Consider the following 18886-nt stretch of genomic DNA (forward strand, 5'->3'; position numbering starts at 1 on the left):
TCGATATCAGAAGTAGAAACAACAATTTGAATCTTTAAGACCCTTTTCAATCCGCTAAAAATGCAATAGAAAACTAAGATATTTTTCCTGAAAGCAGCTAAATGATGGTTTTCAATTACCATCCCAATACTAACACCTTTATATTAGGGGAATTAAAAAAAGTCTACCAAGCACATACATAAGTGCACAAATTTACTACATGAAAATAAAAGTTAAATTTGACATCTATTAATTTTGAAAACCCTCTAGCAACAACATTTACAGCAATAATTTGTTGAATTTATTGAGAACAATTTATAAATATAAGCCAAATTTTTAATATGAACATGGAGCAACTTCAAGATGATGTTAGGTGAACAAATACTAAAGCTCCCCTTACCTCTGTAAATGTTTGGTATAGCTTATTCACTTCAGCATAAGCCTGAGGAAGTACACCATTATAGTCTGACCTTGAGCTGAAAGCATGGAGTATTTTTTTTGATTCCTGGAGCAAAATACATACCATTGAGGTGTCAATTGGTTTACCTGATATTTAGACATTAATATGGGGGAAAAAAAAAAAAAAAAAGAAGTATTAGATCCTAGGAGTTATCAATCTTAGGAGGCAAATATGATATTCAAATATCTGAATTAAATGAAGCACATAAAAAGCCTTGAAAATGGTTCAGAAATGTTAGATAAAACAGTCTCAGGAGAAACATGTCAGGTCAAAATTTCTCACTACTTAATCAAGACTTCCAAATTTATTCCAGGATCTAGAAGATCAACTGGCATAACTAAAAATTATTCTGCAGAACAGCAATATCCCAAAAGAGATATATGTGTTAAAATCATACTCTTAAAGATGTCTTTAAATAAATTAAATGGGCTTGGGGGCTCTTTGTGGGGTTTTTTTGAAAACAAAACTCCCTGCCCTCATCTACCACATTAAGCAGTCTTCTCCATAATTTATTTGGCAAATGCAGATAATTTGGCCACACATAACATGGTGGCATAGGAGGGAGAAAGATTACTTGCTTTTTAAAAATAGTTCAGAGACTCTGGAGACCATTAATATACATATATTCATTATATGTATATTATATAAAGATGTGTGAAAGATTCCTACACACCTGACAGTGTCCATACATTTGCTTTTATTGTCTTTGTATAAAAAAAAATAGAAAAAAGCCAGCAGAATCCTGAATTAAAAAAACAAAAAAAAAATGAAAGAAACATTTCCAAAATAATTTTCATTATTTTTACAGGTGATATTTAGGCTATCTGGGACCACAGACTGGACAGACTTGATCTCAACAAGCTTCCTTTTTCTTCTTTTAAAAGAAGCTCATAGCTCATCAATTTCAACTCAATTTTGGCTTTAAAGGCTACAAAAACAGTGCTGGAATTCTGTCACTCATCTGGGGAATAAATTGTAGATCAATACAAAAATAGATAAAGACTGTTCAAGGTATAGCTCCATTTGGATAATCTTAAACTGAAATAAGAGATCAGAAGAGCATAGAACTTACTATTTAAACATACAGGATACATGCCTTTACAAAGTATCTACTTGTGTAACTAGTAAAACCAGAACAGTGAGGCTTTTAACAAGTTAATTAATCACTCTCGGAGACTCTCACCTGTACAAAGGTGTTTATCAAGACATTCAATGGCTGAAAGTAAACTCCTTGGCACAACATAACCAAAAACAGCCATCCAATGTTTTTTATAACACTTCAGCAAGTTTGCTAATGTCCATGGTGGCTTCAGATACAGTATCTGAAAGATAATATGTTATAAATTCAAAGGCTGACTTTAGTACAGACATATTCCGATACATTTCACAACTGCTCTAATCTTCAATAATGTTATGGTTTGTGCTTGTTGGAGAAGAATTCCAGTGATTCCTCAGAAATAAGGCCATACTCAGATTTAACAAGTTTATTAAAAAATATTTAATTTGGGTTAAACAGATGCTCATGTAGAAGCGTTCAGTGTACAATAATAATCTTTCAACTTTTTCATGATTTTTGGTTCCCCTTTCGTCAAACATTCTAAATAGTCTTTAGTTATCCCTTGAAATGATTTAATGTATTACTTGTGTACAAAAGCCAGAACAACAGTAAGTATGCCTTTGATTTTCCAGTATTGTTAAAAAAGTAAAAATAAACAGAGTTTTCCCAGATGCGACTATATATAAATGAAGTAATATGTGCATTTTGCAATAAAATTGAAATTTTTTACTACCACGCAAAACCAGAGTTTGGAAAGATGTTAACAGGAATCAACTAAGTTAATTGGAAGTGCCTAAACCTTAACAGCTAATCAAAGCTCTATCTTGTGGGACTACAGTCATCCCATACAAATGATATTGTTTTTTAATTTTTGAAAACCACATAGGTTTATCTGCAATAAACTTAAACTTCTAACTAACCCTTACCAGCTATAAAATAGGATCTAAAAAATAAAGAATGGATGATTTGGAAGTGCCTTGTACATGAGTAATTATTTTCTGCTAACAATACTTTTGAAAAACTGAATGTTTGAGGTTCTCAATAACATCATTGTAATTCTGTATCTACAGTGTAGCCAAGAGCGATTTTATCCAGGTAGTGTCTAAAAGGCTCTGTTCTGATGGGAAAGAAGCGCTTGCAACAACAGTGCCTCAACATTATCTAAAGCACGATGGAATACATTTCTTGAGGGATGTCTTCACAATGCAGTGATTTAACCATACTAGAAAAGACGAAATAGAAATTTAAGGCAACACAGAAACTTCTGAAAATTCACACTGAGCAGCCAGCATCTCTGTTACCATCATTATTAAAAGACTGTGTACTGCCAAATAGTATAACCTGGTTATAATATAAAATAGTTAAACTGAACACTAAACTGTTTACTGTTAGTGAACCAGATGACTTAGCTATCTATCTTAGCACAGGTACTAATATGATTAAAATACCAAGGACATTTAAACCTCTTAATACTTGAAATATGAAGCAAGATGACATAAGAAACCACCTCCATCCATAGGTTTCCAAACGCAATTTTCATTTCAGTCTCCAAAATACAAGATAAAGCTTCTCCTAAGTTCTTTTCAAGGTCTGGAAGTATATTTGGGAATCGTGCAGTAGGACCAACATCACCTCCTTCTGTTTTCTTCAACTCTGTATCTGTCAAACCGATGACAATAAAAGTTACTTATTGTAACCATTTCTATACCTAACTTGTATTAGTACACAAATAACCTGCCCCATAAATACAGACTGCACTTTATGTTATAAAGCAGATGGACTACATCTAATTAGGTATCAAGTATTTCTAGTTATACCCACTTGTACTGTGGATATTTTTAATTATGAGCTACTAACCAAGAAGATTAATTTTCCCAGAGCATTATTCATTTGTGATCTTACTCCACATTTCTTTTTTCCTTAAATAACTTAGATTATACCAGCCAGGGGGGTTATCAGCAAGTATAAGAAGATCACTTCTTAATACTGTAAGCAGTATTTGTATCTTTGGAAAAATTAACAGGGAAGCCAAGAATAAAGTTCTACTGTCTGGGATGAAGGTAAAAGTATTAGCATAAAACCTAAGGAGTGATCTCAGCATACTGAATTTTACAATTACTAAGAAGAGGACCCAAACTGGCTCAAATGGAAAAGCCCCTTCTCAGTCCTAAAATATTCAGAATACCTTTTAAATTACTATAAACACAGGAAATGCATTCTGTTTTTCTTTATAGAAAAAAAAAATGTGTCCTATTTGAATTTCCTAGAACTCTAAGAGACAGATGTTTTAATAAAGGTCTCAAACTTTCAGAAAACCTTTAAAAAAAAAATCTGATCCAAACAAAAAGCATTCCTAAGAATTTAAAGTATATGAAAGCTGAAGTTATAGTAGAAACTATTCTCCCGCTCCTACACTGATTGCTATGGGTCTCAAAACCAGCAGATGTATACATGCACATTAAACAAATTTATCGCATTTTGACTGTTGTAGCTCACCACAGTTCTGGTGCCTGTTTACGTTCAGATTCTGTAGAGCAGTAACCAGATCAGCTTTGCAGAATGCCTTGACCTCACTCACAATGGCTTTACTACATAAATTTTTATCATCCCTAGGAAAAGAGAACTAATTATTGACATAAAACTGATATTACTACATAGTACGTAATAAAAGCAACACACTGAAAAACTGTCTTTGGTAAGCCTATTTCCTGTGCATTATATATGAAGGGTTTTTTCTCAAGCATTTAGAAGCAGTTCAAAAAATTAAACCAGAAAATTAAGTAAAGCATCTATTCTGAAAAAAAAAAAAGAAACATACTGAAAAATGTTTCAGGTTCTAGGTTTGCTTTAAGAAGAAAACAGCTATAAATACTACAGCAGTGATGTCTAGTTGCTATGATCTTAGAATGCAAACAAGGAAATAATCCCAAGACAATAGTTTCTTATTTATAATAAATTCTCATTTTCTACACCCTTTTTCATTGTTCTGCTAGCCAAATCGTTGCCTCAGATGCCACCCTGACGTATACACAGCTTCAGCAGAACTACTGTAAAGATGCAGTACAAAGTTGGCTCCTAGTACTTTCTCAAAAATTCTCATTGCTTATATCAATAAAAGATAAATGGATTTTCAGATTAAAAGCACTTCTGAAGTCACCTCTTGTTCTTTACTCAGAGAAACCCAAAATTACTATCAACAGCCCTACCAATATTGTGATTGAAAGAGTATTTTCAGCAGCAACTCAGTCCACACGTCAACTTAAACAAACCAACTGATGCCTGCTGTCTTAACTCCACTTACTGAAACTGTGCAGGAAATAGTTCTAGCAAAGACCAAAGCAAGCTGTTTACAGTACTCGTCGAGGAATATTAGCCCTTTAAAAACTAGATTCATGTGTCTTGTATAAAATTGAGAATCAATACTCAGAAGTCAGCTGTTATCCTCAAAAAACAAAGGCAAACCTATCTCCACCCTCCAAGATCAACCTTCAATGCATCTCATCCTCACCAAACCAGAGAGGCAAATCTATCTCTGCCTTCTGTCTAAGATTAACCCCTGACAATATTTATCACTGTTACAAAACAGGTGAGCAGAAACAAAGTAACTGGATCTCAATCATTAATGATTTTTTTTTCCTATTTTGTAAGTCCAGTAACACTTTTTATGAGAAAGTGAAGTAAAATCTCAGAAAGCTATGCTTCAAAAAGTCTTAAAATTGAATACTGATTAACCTTAATTCTACTTCAGGCCTCAAGCACATAAAGATGATTAAGTCTACAATCTTTGTTTTATTATATCCTTCTACTCTAGCTTTTAAGAGGGTAATTGCTCTTCACAAAGCTTACTTCAGACACAGCTCCTCATTTTACAGTATGATTGGAAAATAGTGTATTTAGCATGAGTCTAACTTAGACCTCATCAGAGACCTAAAACCACACAGGAACTCACGTGCAGAGTATGACAACAGCTTGAGGAAAGAGGTTCTGATACTGAAGACAACATTGTAAAACACGATCATCATTGTTCTCGTCACTCAGGCCATCTGCAAATTTAGTTAAGACAGTGCTGACATGTTCAGAAGTAACTCAACTTAAGAAAGACCTCAGTGTTGTCATGGAACTGATTTTAAGTTTAATACTCCCCAAACAATGACACAGAAGTGTAATCCAAACACAAATCTGCGCTTTGAATTCGAAGGTACTACTCCACTCAAACCACTATGGTTTGCCAGAAAATGTCAAGTGAGACACATATAAATTTGACTATGTTAGATTTTGTGATGACTGAGTGAAAAGTAAAAGCACACAACATATCCTTAGCTCATAGATAGAAGTAACCAGATGAATTTTCATTAAATAATCCCCCACTTAGCAACAGATGTAGCTAAAAGTGAGAAACAATTGACAAAACAATAGTGAACAAAGCACTAATCTGAATAAGGTATTTGCATCCTTGGATAGGCTCTGAAGGCTGCTGTAAACTATTAGCTAATTTTAATTATAGTGAAGACTGTAGTAAACAAAGAGTTTTAATCAGAGTGAAGACTGTAGTAAACAAAAAATATAGTGCTAAGGTTCACACTAGGTGAACTGCAAGGATTAAGTACCCAAAACAAACTAATCGCAAACATATTACACAGTTTTTGAGAAGCAAGCTGCATGGATTGCCCCCACAATTTTGAATCTTGTTTTTTGAGACACATGTAGATGAACTGGACTGCAGGGATAGCTTTGTCCCGAACATGCTGCAACATTTTCCCCTTCTTCAAGTTGTCCAACTCTTGTAGAACGACCCAGGGAATTATTAATGCAAGTTTGCCAACACCTGGAATGAAAAGAAAAAAAGAACACAACCACAAAAGAAAGACATTGTGAAGAGCCATGAAAACTACAGATAGATAACTTTTAATTCAAATATCATATTTAAGTTCACATATCTATCCTGCCAGCAGTTTTCCATGCTCAAGAGTATCTAGCGTTAAAAAATAAACTGAAAAGGCCAAGTTCCCTCTAACCTAACCTCAAACCGGCATTACGTTGGTACTGTGTAAAAATGACAACATTAGGTGAAAAAAAGGAAGACACAATTTTAATCAACAGAATACTCTGACAACAGTGTGTAGCAATATTATAAATTTACAGCAATTACCTTGTCACACACTCACTGTAAGATGTTGAAGCAAGGTAACAGCAGCTGAAATAACAGCCTGAAAATACCTGAATGACCACAACAGTCACTGTGCCATGATAGTCATCAAATAAACAGAGCAATGGTTTGCAATAACTGACAACCAGCATTCCATGCCAGGAACAGGAAGTATGGATATTGCACCATGGATTTATTTGTATGTAAGTAGGGTCTGAATTTTAAAACTATTATATATGAAATAAATGGTAAATCAGAAACATAATGACTGTTCTCTTGGTCCACTGTGGCAGGTGCACCCACCCCTGACTGTTGAGCCACCAGATTTGCTAACTCCAGTGAAATATAAAAACATCTGCTGACTTCGGTCTCCAGCGAAATATAAAAATATGTGCTAGTTCTGACAAATATCTGCTGACTTTGGACAGACTCAGATAACCACAACATCTGCTGATTTTGGTCACAATAGGGTTGCACAGCTGGCTATTGTTTAGATCCACACTTTGGTCGAAGGCTCAGACCCTCAGCCAACATGGACAAATGTGACCATATTTTGACCACAGATCAGAATCAACTAGGGTACAAATGGAGTCCCTCCAGAGGAGAAATGGCACCAGTCCTCCTTGGAGCACGCGTCTGCAGTCAGGGACTCTCTCCTTGGGTTGGGATGTTGCCTGAGGTAACTCCTCAAGATTGAGAGCCCTCATCTTTTAGGTGAGATTTGCACATTTTGGGTCATTTTTTCTAAAACTTGAGAATTCTTAAATTGGTCGGGCAGTAATTAACCCATCTTACATCCTGAACCTATGGTTTGCTGATATTGTCAAAGTATTAAATGATTTTTGATTAGAACACAATTCCTTAGAGCTTATAAAACCTAAGTTAATTTTGCAAGCCTCCACAACATTAATTGATGTAGTAACTCAACAGATGGTTTTCCTTACCATTTGTAACTATTAGATGCAAACCATTGTGCAAATCTGGGACTAGGAATGGAATCAGCTGCACGTACACTCCTCTGAGAAGGAGTTTAGAAAGCAAGGGAGTCCATTCTGAACCTCATGACTCAACAGGAGGGTCTCCCTGACAGTTTTGTCCGACTCTGTCCTCTATGCAGTAAATATCAAGTGAATCTTGTCTTTGAATCTTGTTAAACCACTGTCACACTTACTACCAAACTTTGTTAAGTCGTACTTTTACAAATTCATGTTAAAATCACTTTTACTAATACCTTTGACAGTGATTCATTAAGTGATCTAAATCACTCATATGTGACATCTACCCATGACAAATACTTCAACCAGTTTCTTTCTCATGTTCATTATAAGAATACAATTTTGAAAAAATGCATTGATATCCATCTGCTTTGTAATAACTAGGTAAGGAATCAGCAGTCTTCTGTACATAATGGGTCTGGTGCAGGACAAGAAACACTGGGACCTGCAATATTCTTAAAAAAAAAAACAAAAAACAAAAGGCATCCCGTGCCAATGCAACACCAATGCAATATTCTAAAAGAGACATCCCAATGCAACACCACTCCTAGTATGGGAGAGAGAAATAGTCTGACACATTCTTGAAAATTACTCATGCCCTTATTAAAGTTATTGTCCAGGTGGCCAGAATAAGTGTATTCCTTAGCTGAAAGCATCAAAGCACCCTAAGTATTCTGATAGATACCAAATATGTCTACCAACAACAGACACACATGATCCCAATCCTGCTAACATTAAATCACTAAAAGCTTCACAGCATATTAAAGCCAAACATTAAAGCCAGAGTCTGCACCCTGAATTCCTGAGAAATTGCTCACACATTTCATGAATTCTGTGACCAAGACAGAAATAAATAATGACTGCTTATCAGATTTTAAAAGTTTTTAGACTTTTTAGACTACAAGGAAAATGCTAAAGAGATTAGAAAATATCATTACCATTAGTAATGGATTAAATGCTTAAAAGTTTGTTTTTACAATAGGTAAGACTTATTTATCTCTAAGAATTCATGCACATTCCTGGGAACATTGATTCTCTGTAGGTATAAGCATAGTGGGTTCTACATGCATAGCTGAACTTCCCCTAAGAATCAGCCTCTTAAGTGTGAGCCTTCTGCCTCTATATGAAACCTGCTGCCTTTTAAAGAAGCCCAGGTTTCTATTTCTTCACATAGCCTGAAGTTCTTACAACATTTGTTTTTTCTTAAAATGTCTTATTTATCACCATGTATTCACATACCTGGTATATCCTCAGATTTCAGGGATCTGACAAACTCAAGGTGACTAATCATTATATTTGTGTCAATCACGACCAATATGTTCAGACCAGAAGTGAAGGCCTCTGGGGGGGGGAAAAAAAAAATAAAAAAAAGAGAAAAAACCCAACCCAGTTGTGAAAAAAAAAATAAAATCAGTTGTGTACTCTCTACTCAGATCCTTAACCAACTGCAATAACTAGTTGCAAGTAGATACCAAAGAACATCATGACATACCAGCAGAAATATTTAAATCCTGTTCTGGCAGATCTATTTCCATACTTGTAAGTTCTCCACAAGTCTGTGCTACAGACAGTGCCATGCTCTTCTGAACACGAGCAACATGCAAATCTTCAACTATCTGCATCTACAATTAATAAAAAATTGCATATATGAAATCAATTGCAAGTAATCACTTCTGAATTGTTCCCAAAAAAGATACCATCACATTAATGCTGTTGTGTTAAAACCGACTAAAAACAAGCATGAGAAATTTTAAGTTGGTACAGGAAATATAAAGGAGGACCTTCTGCATATCCTCCACTATAAGTAGTCCACAAAAGATATCTAAAATATGGTCTACAATGAAGATTTGTCTATGAGCTTTCTATCTGGTACACAATAACTTCGTTCCATTTTTTGCTACGCTGACTGCAAATTTCCTGACAGATGCTTCTTATGAAAAACCCATCTCTTTTCCAATTTGAACGTTAGAGGATAGAAAACAAGATAGCTAGAGTATATAAGCAAATACGAAGGCCCCCTACATTGCAGAGAATAACAGAAAGGCAATTCTTCCATCTCAGGAAGTTCCCAATTAGCTGTACTTTAGCAAGTTTGTTTAGTATTTGAAAAAAATGCTCCACATTTTTTGACATGTGGAGCACGTTGACATAAGGCAACAATGTAAAATACTAGGAAAGGTCATGAAATTGTCCACCTACACAACCTCAGTGCCATGAGTTTTTAACACAACTTAGAAGGGTTAAATTAAAGCATTACTAACCTCTTGGTCTGTTTCTGGGATCTGACTGTTTTGAAGGGGTGGAAAGACTTCAAGGCTCTGTAGAAAGAATTTACAAAACCCCATACCAACATCACAGAATACCAAGGAAGACTGAGGAACAAGTGATCCTCATGTTAAGAGTTTTGGAATATAGCTCTTTAGTGTTAAACAAGTATATCACTAACCTTTTGGACAGACTTTATGGTCTCAGCTTCTTGGTAGGAGTCAGACGTGCATGGTACTTCAACATTCTAGAAACAAGTAGGAACAGAAATGGAACATGTATCAGTCTTCTAGAGTGCTTTTTAGAGAACACTGAGTATTCCCAAGTAAAGTGAATAGGTAACAGAAAACGTATTTTTGATATCCATGAGGCAGCATCTAAAGGGTTTAGAAGGATAGACTTCTTTTAAAATAAATATACTGGTTTACACAGTAAGCCTGTTTTTCCAGTGTCTTGTAGGTTTGTGACTATGTTATTCTTGCTCTGGGTTTCCCAGTACAAGATAGGCATGAATTTAATGGAGTGAATTGTACAAAGGGTTGCTAAGACCATTAAAGGACTGGGGCATATCATACAAGAGGCTGAAACAGCTGGGATTGCTTGGCCTGGAGAAGAGAAGGGGGAGTCTTATCCATGTTTATAAACACCTGATAGGAGGGTGTAAAGAAGATGGAACCAGACTCTTAGCAGTGCCCAGAGCCAGGACAAGAGGGAATGGGCACAAACTGAAGCACAGAAAATTCCATCTGAACATTAAAAGAGCCACTTGTGAAGGTGCTCAAACAGGCTGCCCAGAGAGGTTGTGGAGTCTCCATCCTTAAGAGATATTCAGAAGCCTGATTGGACCACAGACCTGGGCAACCCGCTCTAGCTGACTCTACCTGAGCAAGAGGGCTGGACTAGACAATTTCCAGAAGTACCTTCCAACCTCAACAATTCCACATGTAATTACTATCTTCACATACGCACAAAACAATCATGCTACCATAACGTGAACTGAAATCTCCAAAACTGCTAGGCATGTTAAATGAGAACAACAACAGAGTAACCACACTCAAGATAAAGTTGAGGTGCAGTTTAGGCTAGAACTCAGAAACAAAACAATTACAACCAAATATGAAGTTCCGCAGAAAATGTACAAATTTAGTCCCAGATCTACCCGTTCTCCTGGCATCACTTTGCCAGCAAGGAGAACCTGTTTGGCAGTCAAATTTTCATTGGTTCAGTTTACTCATTCAAGAAATGATACAACCATGTCAGGTCAATTCTGTTGATTTATACCTAAATTGAAGCATTCCACATGCCCAGCAGCCAAGCAAAGCTATGGAAGCATACGTGCAGACACAGTCCTAATACACAAGACTTATTCTTCTAGTTTGTTTAACCATTTAGCAGAGCAGAATTTTAACATGGTTTACATTGCAATCAGAAAAATCCAGCTAGTTGGCAACACAATTCTGTTTGAAATCTGTAAGACAGTATGCATATAGAAACTGCCATTCAGAAACTAGCCCGAAACACCTACCTGCATAATAAAAAGAACTGGTTTCTCATTACCTGCTTAAAACATAATGCTGTGGCTTCAAAGTCCCTTTCTTCAGTCCCTAAATTACCAGTAGCTTCATTGGTATCAGAATCCTGTTTTTTCCATTTACAAGAGTCCCATCGTCGCGGTGTTTCAGTTGAATAGTGTGATGATGTATGTTTATTCCCATGCCGTTCTTTCTTACGAAACTCCTTATATTCTTCTTCATATTCTTCTTCCCAAGTCCTAGATAATGTATTTGGCTTCTTGGTGAAAGGCCTTGTAGAGGTGTTAGATGACTTTTTTGGAATTCTGACATCTTCACTCTGTTTTTTTGATCCATCTGCCTTTTTATGTGGTACACGTGAATCATACACATATGACTTAAATTTTTCCAGCATAGTTTGTTCTGCTTTTAACTTTAGTTTGCAGAGTTCAGCTTCCTCTGTCTTTTTCTTCAGCGCCTTGTGCCTCTGAACTGCAAAGCTATGCCAGAGTCTTTTTCCTTCTGTACCATCAAAACCTTTATCATAAGTTTCTTTGCTAGTAGTCACTACATCAGAAGTGCGTGTACTTTTCCTGTGTTTAATTTCTTTGGCTTTAAATTGGATAACTATTCTCTTTTGCTTTTCATCTTGGATTAAAGAATTGTCTGTGGATTTGCTCCTATTTTGAGATTTTCCTTGGGATCTTCTATCAGTGCCATGAGAAATGGTAGAACTTTGGTCTTGCTTCTTCTCTTGCCCATCTTTCTCTATTTTGAATCTATAGAAACATAACAAAAGAAGTATTGTCATCTAGCTCAGGTAATGTAAAAGAACAAAAAAATAAACACAAAGCCCCCCCAATCTGCCCTTGATTTAAGCACTTACAGCTAAGCATGTGTGCTAGTTTGGTATATTCTTAAATAAGAACTTGCAGCAACATCTGTTCTTTAAAATTGTTTGATACAGCATTTTTTCTACTTACATTTTGCCTAGCTGCCTAGCTTTTTAGCTTATAAAATTAAGGAAAAGCTTTTTCTGCATTCACTAGCTATTGGTTTGAGAGATGCCCTACAAAGTTTCGTTTCATCTTATCACACAGGTAAGTCTTAAGAGCAGTTTAATGGCACATGAGGTTCATTGCCCTAAAATTCAAGTGTGCAGCAGCTCAGCTTGGTCACACAGTGCCAAACACCACACAGCGTTCAAACAGTGCAGGATAAACAGACTGGAGAGCTTGGAAAAGGAATGATTGATGGGAATATAGTAATATCCTACAGAAATCATGAACAATATGAAAACTGAATAGGAAACTTTCTTATAACAGCAGAGAAAGTACTCGATAATTTTATCATACAGTAGCTTTAAAATATCCAAAGAAAGCTTCTATCCTACTCTATAACAGTGTTGTCAAAAATGATAGAGAGGTAAAGGCTATCTGACAAACTCAACCAGGACAGGTAATTAAAATGCTCTGACTGGCCTCCAACTTCTGACTTAGGAGACCCCTAACTGTTTTTTAGAAGCTGGAAGGGTGTAAACAACAGGCAAAATCATTTTGTACTTGTCTTGTTTCACATATTCCTTCCTATGCAAGCTCTACTGGCCACTGTCAGGAGGGAGGTACTGGACTGTACAGTTTTGGCATAAGCATAGTGTTATGGTTGTATCATACTGTACTAACAAACAGTGCTTAACAGCATGTATACATGCAGCTAAACATCCTACAATTTACAACTCCAGCCTGAGAGAAATAGTAACAAGATTTTGTCATGGTTAAGAAACAATCAAAAGCTTTTCCATCTCAGGATTCATGCGAACATTCTCACTTTACATGAATTAGTTTCCAAATATTGTTTACAGTTGCTACACTCAAGGTGAAAGATTGCTTTTGCTTTCTTTGCCTTGGAAACAATTACTTCAAGCATCAGAAGTCAATAATTTCAGGACTACAGGAAACTAGTTCTTCATTGAACTTTCTACCTTTAATATACTCCAGACTTCACTGGAGCATTTTCTTGCTACAAAAACATGTGAAATACAGACCAACAACGCAGTGCTCAAGACAAAAAAAAAATATAAAACTTTTTATAACAGCAGTGTTGGAAGGATATAATTCCTACCTTATCTGAACTGTAGTAGCATACATTAGAGTTAAAAACAATAATTCTGAATCCTGTGTTCTCAAACTTCCCACTCATTAATGAAATGCCATCAGTTAAAATACCATTATTTTATTTGGTGAAGAGGTCAAACTGAAGTCTTAAATTCAGTATTTAAAAAAGCCTCTGATTGTTTTATTTTTAAGTAGTTCCATTTAATGACAGAACAAGAATTTACCTCTGAAATTCTGTCTCTCCTTTCATAATATGTGTATAAGTTCTTGTGTCTTCAGAGTTCTGAAAGAGGAAAAAAATTTAAGGGCTTATTATAAAGGAAACTGCAGTCAAAAAAAACCTTCATAAGATAGAACAAGCTATTATTTCATACTGGATTCACTATGATGTTGAATAAGTTAATTTTGAAAAAGGCAACCAGATATCTTGCTATAATTTAGCATTTAGATTTTGTTGTATTTAATAACATCACAAGGGGAAAAATTAAAATGTGGCACACAGTTCTGGGTTATAAAGAGAGAAAGCTCAACTAATTAAACACATTTACGACTCATGTGTTTCATATACTCTACAAGTATTTAGTATGTAAAATATACATTTTTGTATATTGATAAAAATCCTTAAGGAAAAGGAAGTTACCTGAAGATTACTTCCAGCTATCCCTTAGGTAAGGCCCAAGAGAGGATACATCTATAGGAGGATTTTGTGCGGAAAAGATGTGTTATTCTCATCAGATTTAGTAATTAGGTGGAACAGTGTGAAACTGCAGTTATGTAGGCCTCCTTAAGAGTAAAGGTAGTCCCCAAAGAGTCTGAACAGTCCTTGTTTACAAAGCAAGTTATATCACTGCTTGGCATACCTATATTGCAAATTGCGTCGCGTTTATGTTGCTGAATAACTGGAAGGTGACTTTGATCAGGTCAGAACTGAAAGCAGTTTTAATGCAGCTATGGGAAAGAACCGAGAGCAGCAAAGCAACAGATTCTGGTGATATGAACTCTGTCCCACAAAGCACTTAATTTGTATATACTTTTGGGTTATATGCTTTAGTTTTCTCAAAACTATAGAAGGACATAAGAAATTATAACAAATTACAAATAATTCACTCCTTCAGTAATTGGGTCTTGCTGACTCTGTGAGGCCATTAGATCACTGCTGTGACCTAGTTAATTTTCCTAGCTAGAGAGGCCTGCAAGGGCTTAATGAGGCCTTAAGCTAGTTTACTTCCACATAGAAAGTACTTCCTTAAAAAATAAAAGGGTTGCAGAAACCAGTGGAGTCCTAAAGAATTTAAAAAAAAATTGAGAACTTCTGCCCATGTTTGGTTGTGGAGTTGTAACTGCAGCAAAACCAATGCAATCATAACTCAGAAGACTGTTAAAGGCTGCTGCCACTGAGAATTGTATCAATGCAACCTGCTACAGGAAGACCCATTCAACTCATATGATTATAATCAGATAGGAAATGAACTGTTTCATTGGTTTATTATCAACTCAGTTAACTGGCAATCAGTGAACTGCACACTCTGGATCAAAACTAGCAGTACAATGGAAAAAAATATAATAACAGACAATTACAAAATGATGGTACCAGAAAGTTTTAATCTCGTAGCCCTCCATGACAGGCTTTGGCACCCACACACATGCAGCTGAGGACATGGGTGCTCCAGCTGTGTGTGCACGCATGCCACTTCCTACAACCCGCTAATGCATGTGCTCCAGCCATGGAGCTTCTCCATCAAGGCAGAGGGAGGCTGTGGGACAATTCTGGCAGTATCAAGCCCAGCTTGACTGCTGCTCAGTTACTGCTTTCTCTCTTCAAGACCTACTCTCCTAGAACCACAAGTTCTCAGGATGTTTATAGCATTTCTTTTCAATTTAACACCTTCTTTTATCAAGTTTCTTGATAATTCCCTGATTCTCACTTAATTTGGCTGTTTTAAGCAAACTTTCTTACAGTTAGTTTCCTCTTAGCATTATCAGTTTGAGGCAAATGAACTTCTGGAGCAGACTGGTTGTTGCACTTAGGGTGAGAATAAATTTGATAAGAGATAAATCCCATTGCGTTCTAGCCAGTCCTCAGAGATTAGAGGGGCCAGGGGCAACTGGACTTACCCCTTAATAGGTATGTCAGTTGGGGGCCATCACTATAGGTCTAACCCAGCCCAAGCAGCCCATACACTGTAAGTCTGGTTGCATTCAAGAACAGCAGTCAGATTCACAAATAGTATGGTTTATTTTCATGCAACATCTACAGATTCCTTAAGATTGCCTACGATAAATGCACAAACTGCAGGTTGGCCCTACAACACTACACAAAAGAAAAAGGATTGCAATCACACCCACACAGTTCCTGGGGATACACTCAGTGTAGCCAAGGGAATCTTAGCAAAAGGCGATCCTTTTTGGGCGGGGGAGGCGAGAGCACAGACCCATCAATCTGTCCCCGCTTCGGTGTCAGATTATCGTCCCTCCCCGTTAGGTACAAACTTGGGGTGCTATTTATCTTAGTAGGTATGGGTGAGTGGGTGGGACCACAGTCAAGTCATTATTTTTTGAATAATGACATAATTAATTTTGTGGCGCCAAGGGGTATGGCTGGTTTTTGTGGGGAAAAAAGAGGGAGGATGAGAAGCAAGGTCGACTTGGTGCGAGGGGTGCAGCTGTCTTGTGTGGGGAAGAAAGGAGGATGAGGCACAGAGTTGGAAGGGGTTGCTACAAAAAAATCATCTTTCAAGAGAAACGAGTAGAACAGGAGATAAATCTGTCCTTGAAGTGAAAGAATGGGACCACGCAGCCTGCACCCTGCTTCGCATTCCTCCTTGGCGTCACATCAGACACAGATCACTGGACCTTCGTCCTGTCCTGTGTTTATTCTGGGCACTGTGTCATGTATGTTTTTGCAGATTTCTTACTGGTTTGCCCTACTCACACTTCCAACACCTAACACTGGTTTTAGGTGTTCTGTTTACAAACCCATGGCTATCGTATCACCTGGTGTTATCCAGACCATGTCACCAAGAGGTAGCTGTGCTGACTCCTCCAGACATCTCTGTGTAAAGCTGTTCTAATTTATGCTGTGACAAATGTCCTTTCACTCATACTCATGAACTTATATAGCAAACTGCTAAAAGCCAACAGGCATAAAGTCTTGTAATATTTGGTCATGCTTACACCACACAAGAAAGAACCCAAAGCCCCTATATAATCATGCCTAAATATGACTCTACTTAAACGACTTACTCTCACCTGTAAGAGCTGAAGATACTTCTTATCCCTACTGCAATCACATTGAAGAAATACTTGCTACTATTCAGATGCTTCCTATCTATTTACTATTATTAGTTTATGTTCCCACTGTTGCTCGCACTGCTCAATGTCTGCATATTTAACACTGTCTCAAACAGACTGAAGTCATGCAACAGTTAAAACTGTATTTTTCAAACTGGTATAGGCATTAGCAATGGCAATACAGCTATAGTACAAGGTTTTAAGTCAAGTTTTTGCCTTTGTATTACAGAAGTTAAAAAACACCACTTTGGGATAAATTTATGTTAAAAGAATAATAATAAGAAATTCAGGAGAAAAAAGTTTCAATATTTGGCTTTGAACAACATTTTCTACATGAGCAAAAGGCTTTAACATGTAAATCAGTTTATAAGGCCATTGTATCACATTAATAAACACTTCTAAACATTTGTTGAGACATTTATAAAAGTTCTCTCATTTCATATATACCTTACAAAATCCAAGGGAAGAACAAAAATCTAGCAAACTGAAGTATGGATTTATTAAACTACTGATTTACTGGATATATATTACAGTACTGGCAAGAAATAACTTCCCAGAAGGGGATACAAGCAACAGAAAAAGAATGGGAAACTACACAAAAGTAGATTATCTACACAGAAAGATTATCACCCCTGTAGCATCTGCATTTTAGAAGCAATTCAGTGAAAGCTTACTCACTAGATACCAAGATGTACCAGAGTATACGAAGAATTGTGGCCACGTTAAAAGGAAGTATTTGAGAGTTGCTTGCTAAAATGCTGCAAATTCATGGTTAATCAGAAAATTAAGATATACAATCCAAGATGAAGCACAATGCAGGAAAACAATAGTGGGCTTGGTAACAGTTGTAAGCTCAACTTTCCTCAATCAGGAAGACAGACTAACATAAAAAAAAGTATCCTATTTTCTGATACCCACACTACTCATAGCCTCTGGAAAAAAAAACCAAACTAGAGTTATCTAGCTACAACTTGGCAGTTATCTGAACAATTTAAGCCTCCTGCTGTTCTTAATGACCCCACCTTTAAACCTGATTCATCCTCCTACCACAAGACTGCTAAACAATTCATGCTCTTCTCTTGAATGTGAGGGTTCGAATTAAAATAATGGTAACAGTAATAGTACAGCTGTTCCTACTTTGTCATCATGGCCATCCAGACAGTCTTCCTTTCCAGTTAATTTCTTCAGTTTCTTTTTAGACATCTTCAAATCCTAAGAAAAAAATAACTCATCTTTTGCTTTCTCATTACATATCCACAGCAGATTTCAACACAGTTAATTATTCACATCTCACTATGAAGAGAACTTCACAGAAAAAAAGGATGGCAATTACTTTACCATCTGCTCCAGAGACACATATTTCGTACGAGCAAACAAACATACCAGACTAATACAGACAAACATCTCCTAACATTTAGTCATTGTGGTGGTACAGACCTCCCTCCAGCCCCAAGCCACATTGCTATGCCAAAGCCAGCCAACACACTGCTCTCTTGTCTTGGTTACAAGTGCAGCGAGTTGGGGTGATCTGGCACTTTCTTGTCCTTTATACAAGAGAAGTGAGCTGAGATATGAGGTACTACCTAACCATACCTGAAACTCCTGTTGCCTGGGAACCATATCTAAAACTCCTGCTGCCTGGATTGTAGCCCGCTTTGGAAGATGCCAGAAGTACCTGACAAGAATTGTGGCCAAAATAAAAAATACTAAAGTCAATCATATCAAGGTCCTCTAAACAGCAATCCTAAGTGAGACCCTTTGAGCTCTCAGTATCTCCCTCTGAGTTGGGATGCCTCTTAGGTCAGATTTCACAAGGATTTCAAAGAGTAGATTTCGCAAATATTTCCAGGATCATCTGTTGATAGACGCTGATGAGAAGGATGTTGCTCACGTTCAGAAGAGGATGGCACTGTCTGTAGTACAGACTTGTGATGAACTTAAAAGCATGGAAATAGATCTGCCAGAATGGGGTTGAGGGGTTGGAACTAGATGATCTTTAAGATCCCTTCCAAACCAAACCATTCTATGGTTTAAATATTTGTTCTGGTATGTCATGATTTGATGTTCT

The 18886-nt window shown here is 36.6% G+C and overlaps 1 protein-coding gene across 4 annotated transcripts in view; it reads right to left on the reverse strand.

The window, feature by feature from the left end:
• Nucleotides 1-18021, reverse strand: part of SWT1 (SWT1, RNA endoribonuclease homolog) — a 40695-nt gene extending 22674 nt beyond the window's left edge. For all 4 annotated transcript variants that reach the window (XR_003398884.1, XR_003398885.1, XM_026853373.1 and 1 more), the window contains exons 1-13: nt 17956-18021; nt 13752-13810; nt 11460-12192; nt 10084-10149; nt 9899-9955; nt 9130-9259; nt 8877-8978; nt 6133-6321; nt 5446-5539; nt 3993-4105; nt 3004-3155; nt 1623-1761; nt 380-525 (exon numbers count right to left, since the gene is read on the reverse strand). Coding sequence is in view for 2 of the 4 variants with exons in the window: in XM_026853373.1 (XP_026709174.1) it covers nt 380-525; nt 1623-1761; nt 3004-3155; nt 3993-4105; nt 5446-5539; nt 6133-6321; nt 8877-8978; nt 9130-9259; nt 9899-9955; nt 10084-10149; nt 11460-12192; nt 13752-13810; nt 17956-18021 (2046 nt within the window). In the remaining 2 variants the exon portion in view is untranslated. The remainder of the gene's footprint in view (nt 1-379; nt 526-1622; nt 1762-3003; nt 3156-3992; nt 4106-5445; nt 5540-6132; nt 6322-8876; nt 8979-9129; nt 9260-9898; nt 9956-10083; nt 10150-11459; nt 12193-13751; nt 13811-17955) is intronic.
• Between the last annotated feature and the right edge of the window lie 865 nt (nt 18022-18886).

This window comes from Athene cunicularia (assembly GCF_003259725.1).
Source record: "Athene cunicularia isolate RWA chromosome 8 unlocalized genomic scaffold, athCun1 chr8_part1, whole genome shotgun sequence".
In the NCBI taxonomy this organism is placed as follows: domain Eukaryota; kingdom Metazoa; phylum Chordata; class Aves; order Strigiformes; family Strigidae; genus Athene; species Athene cunicularia.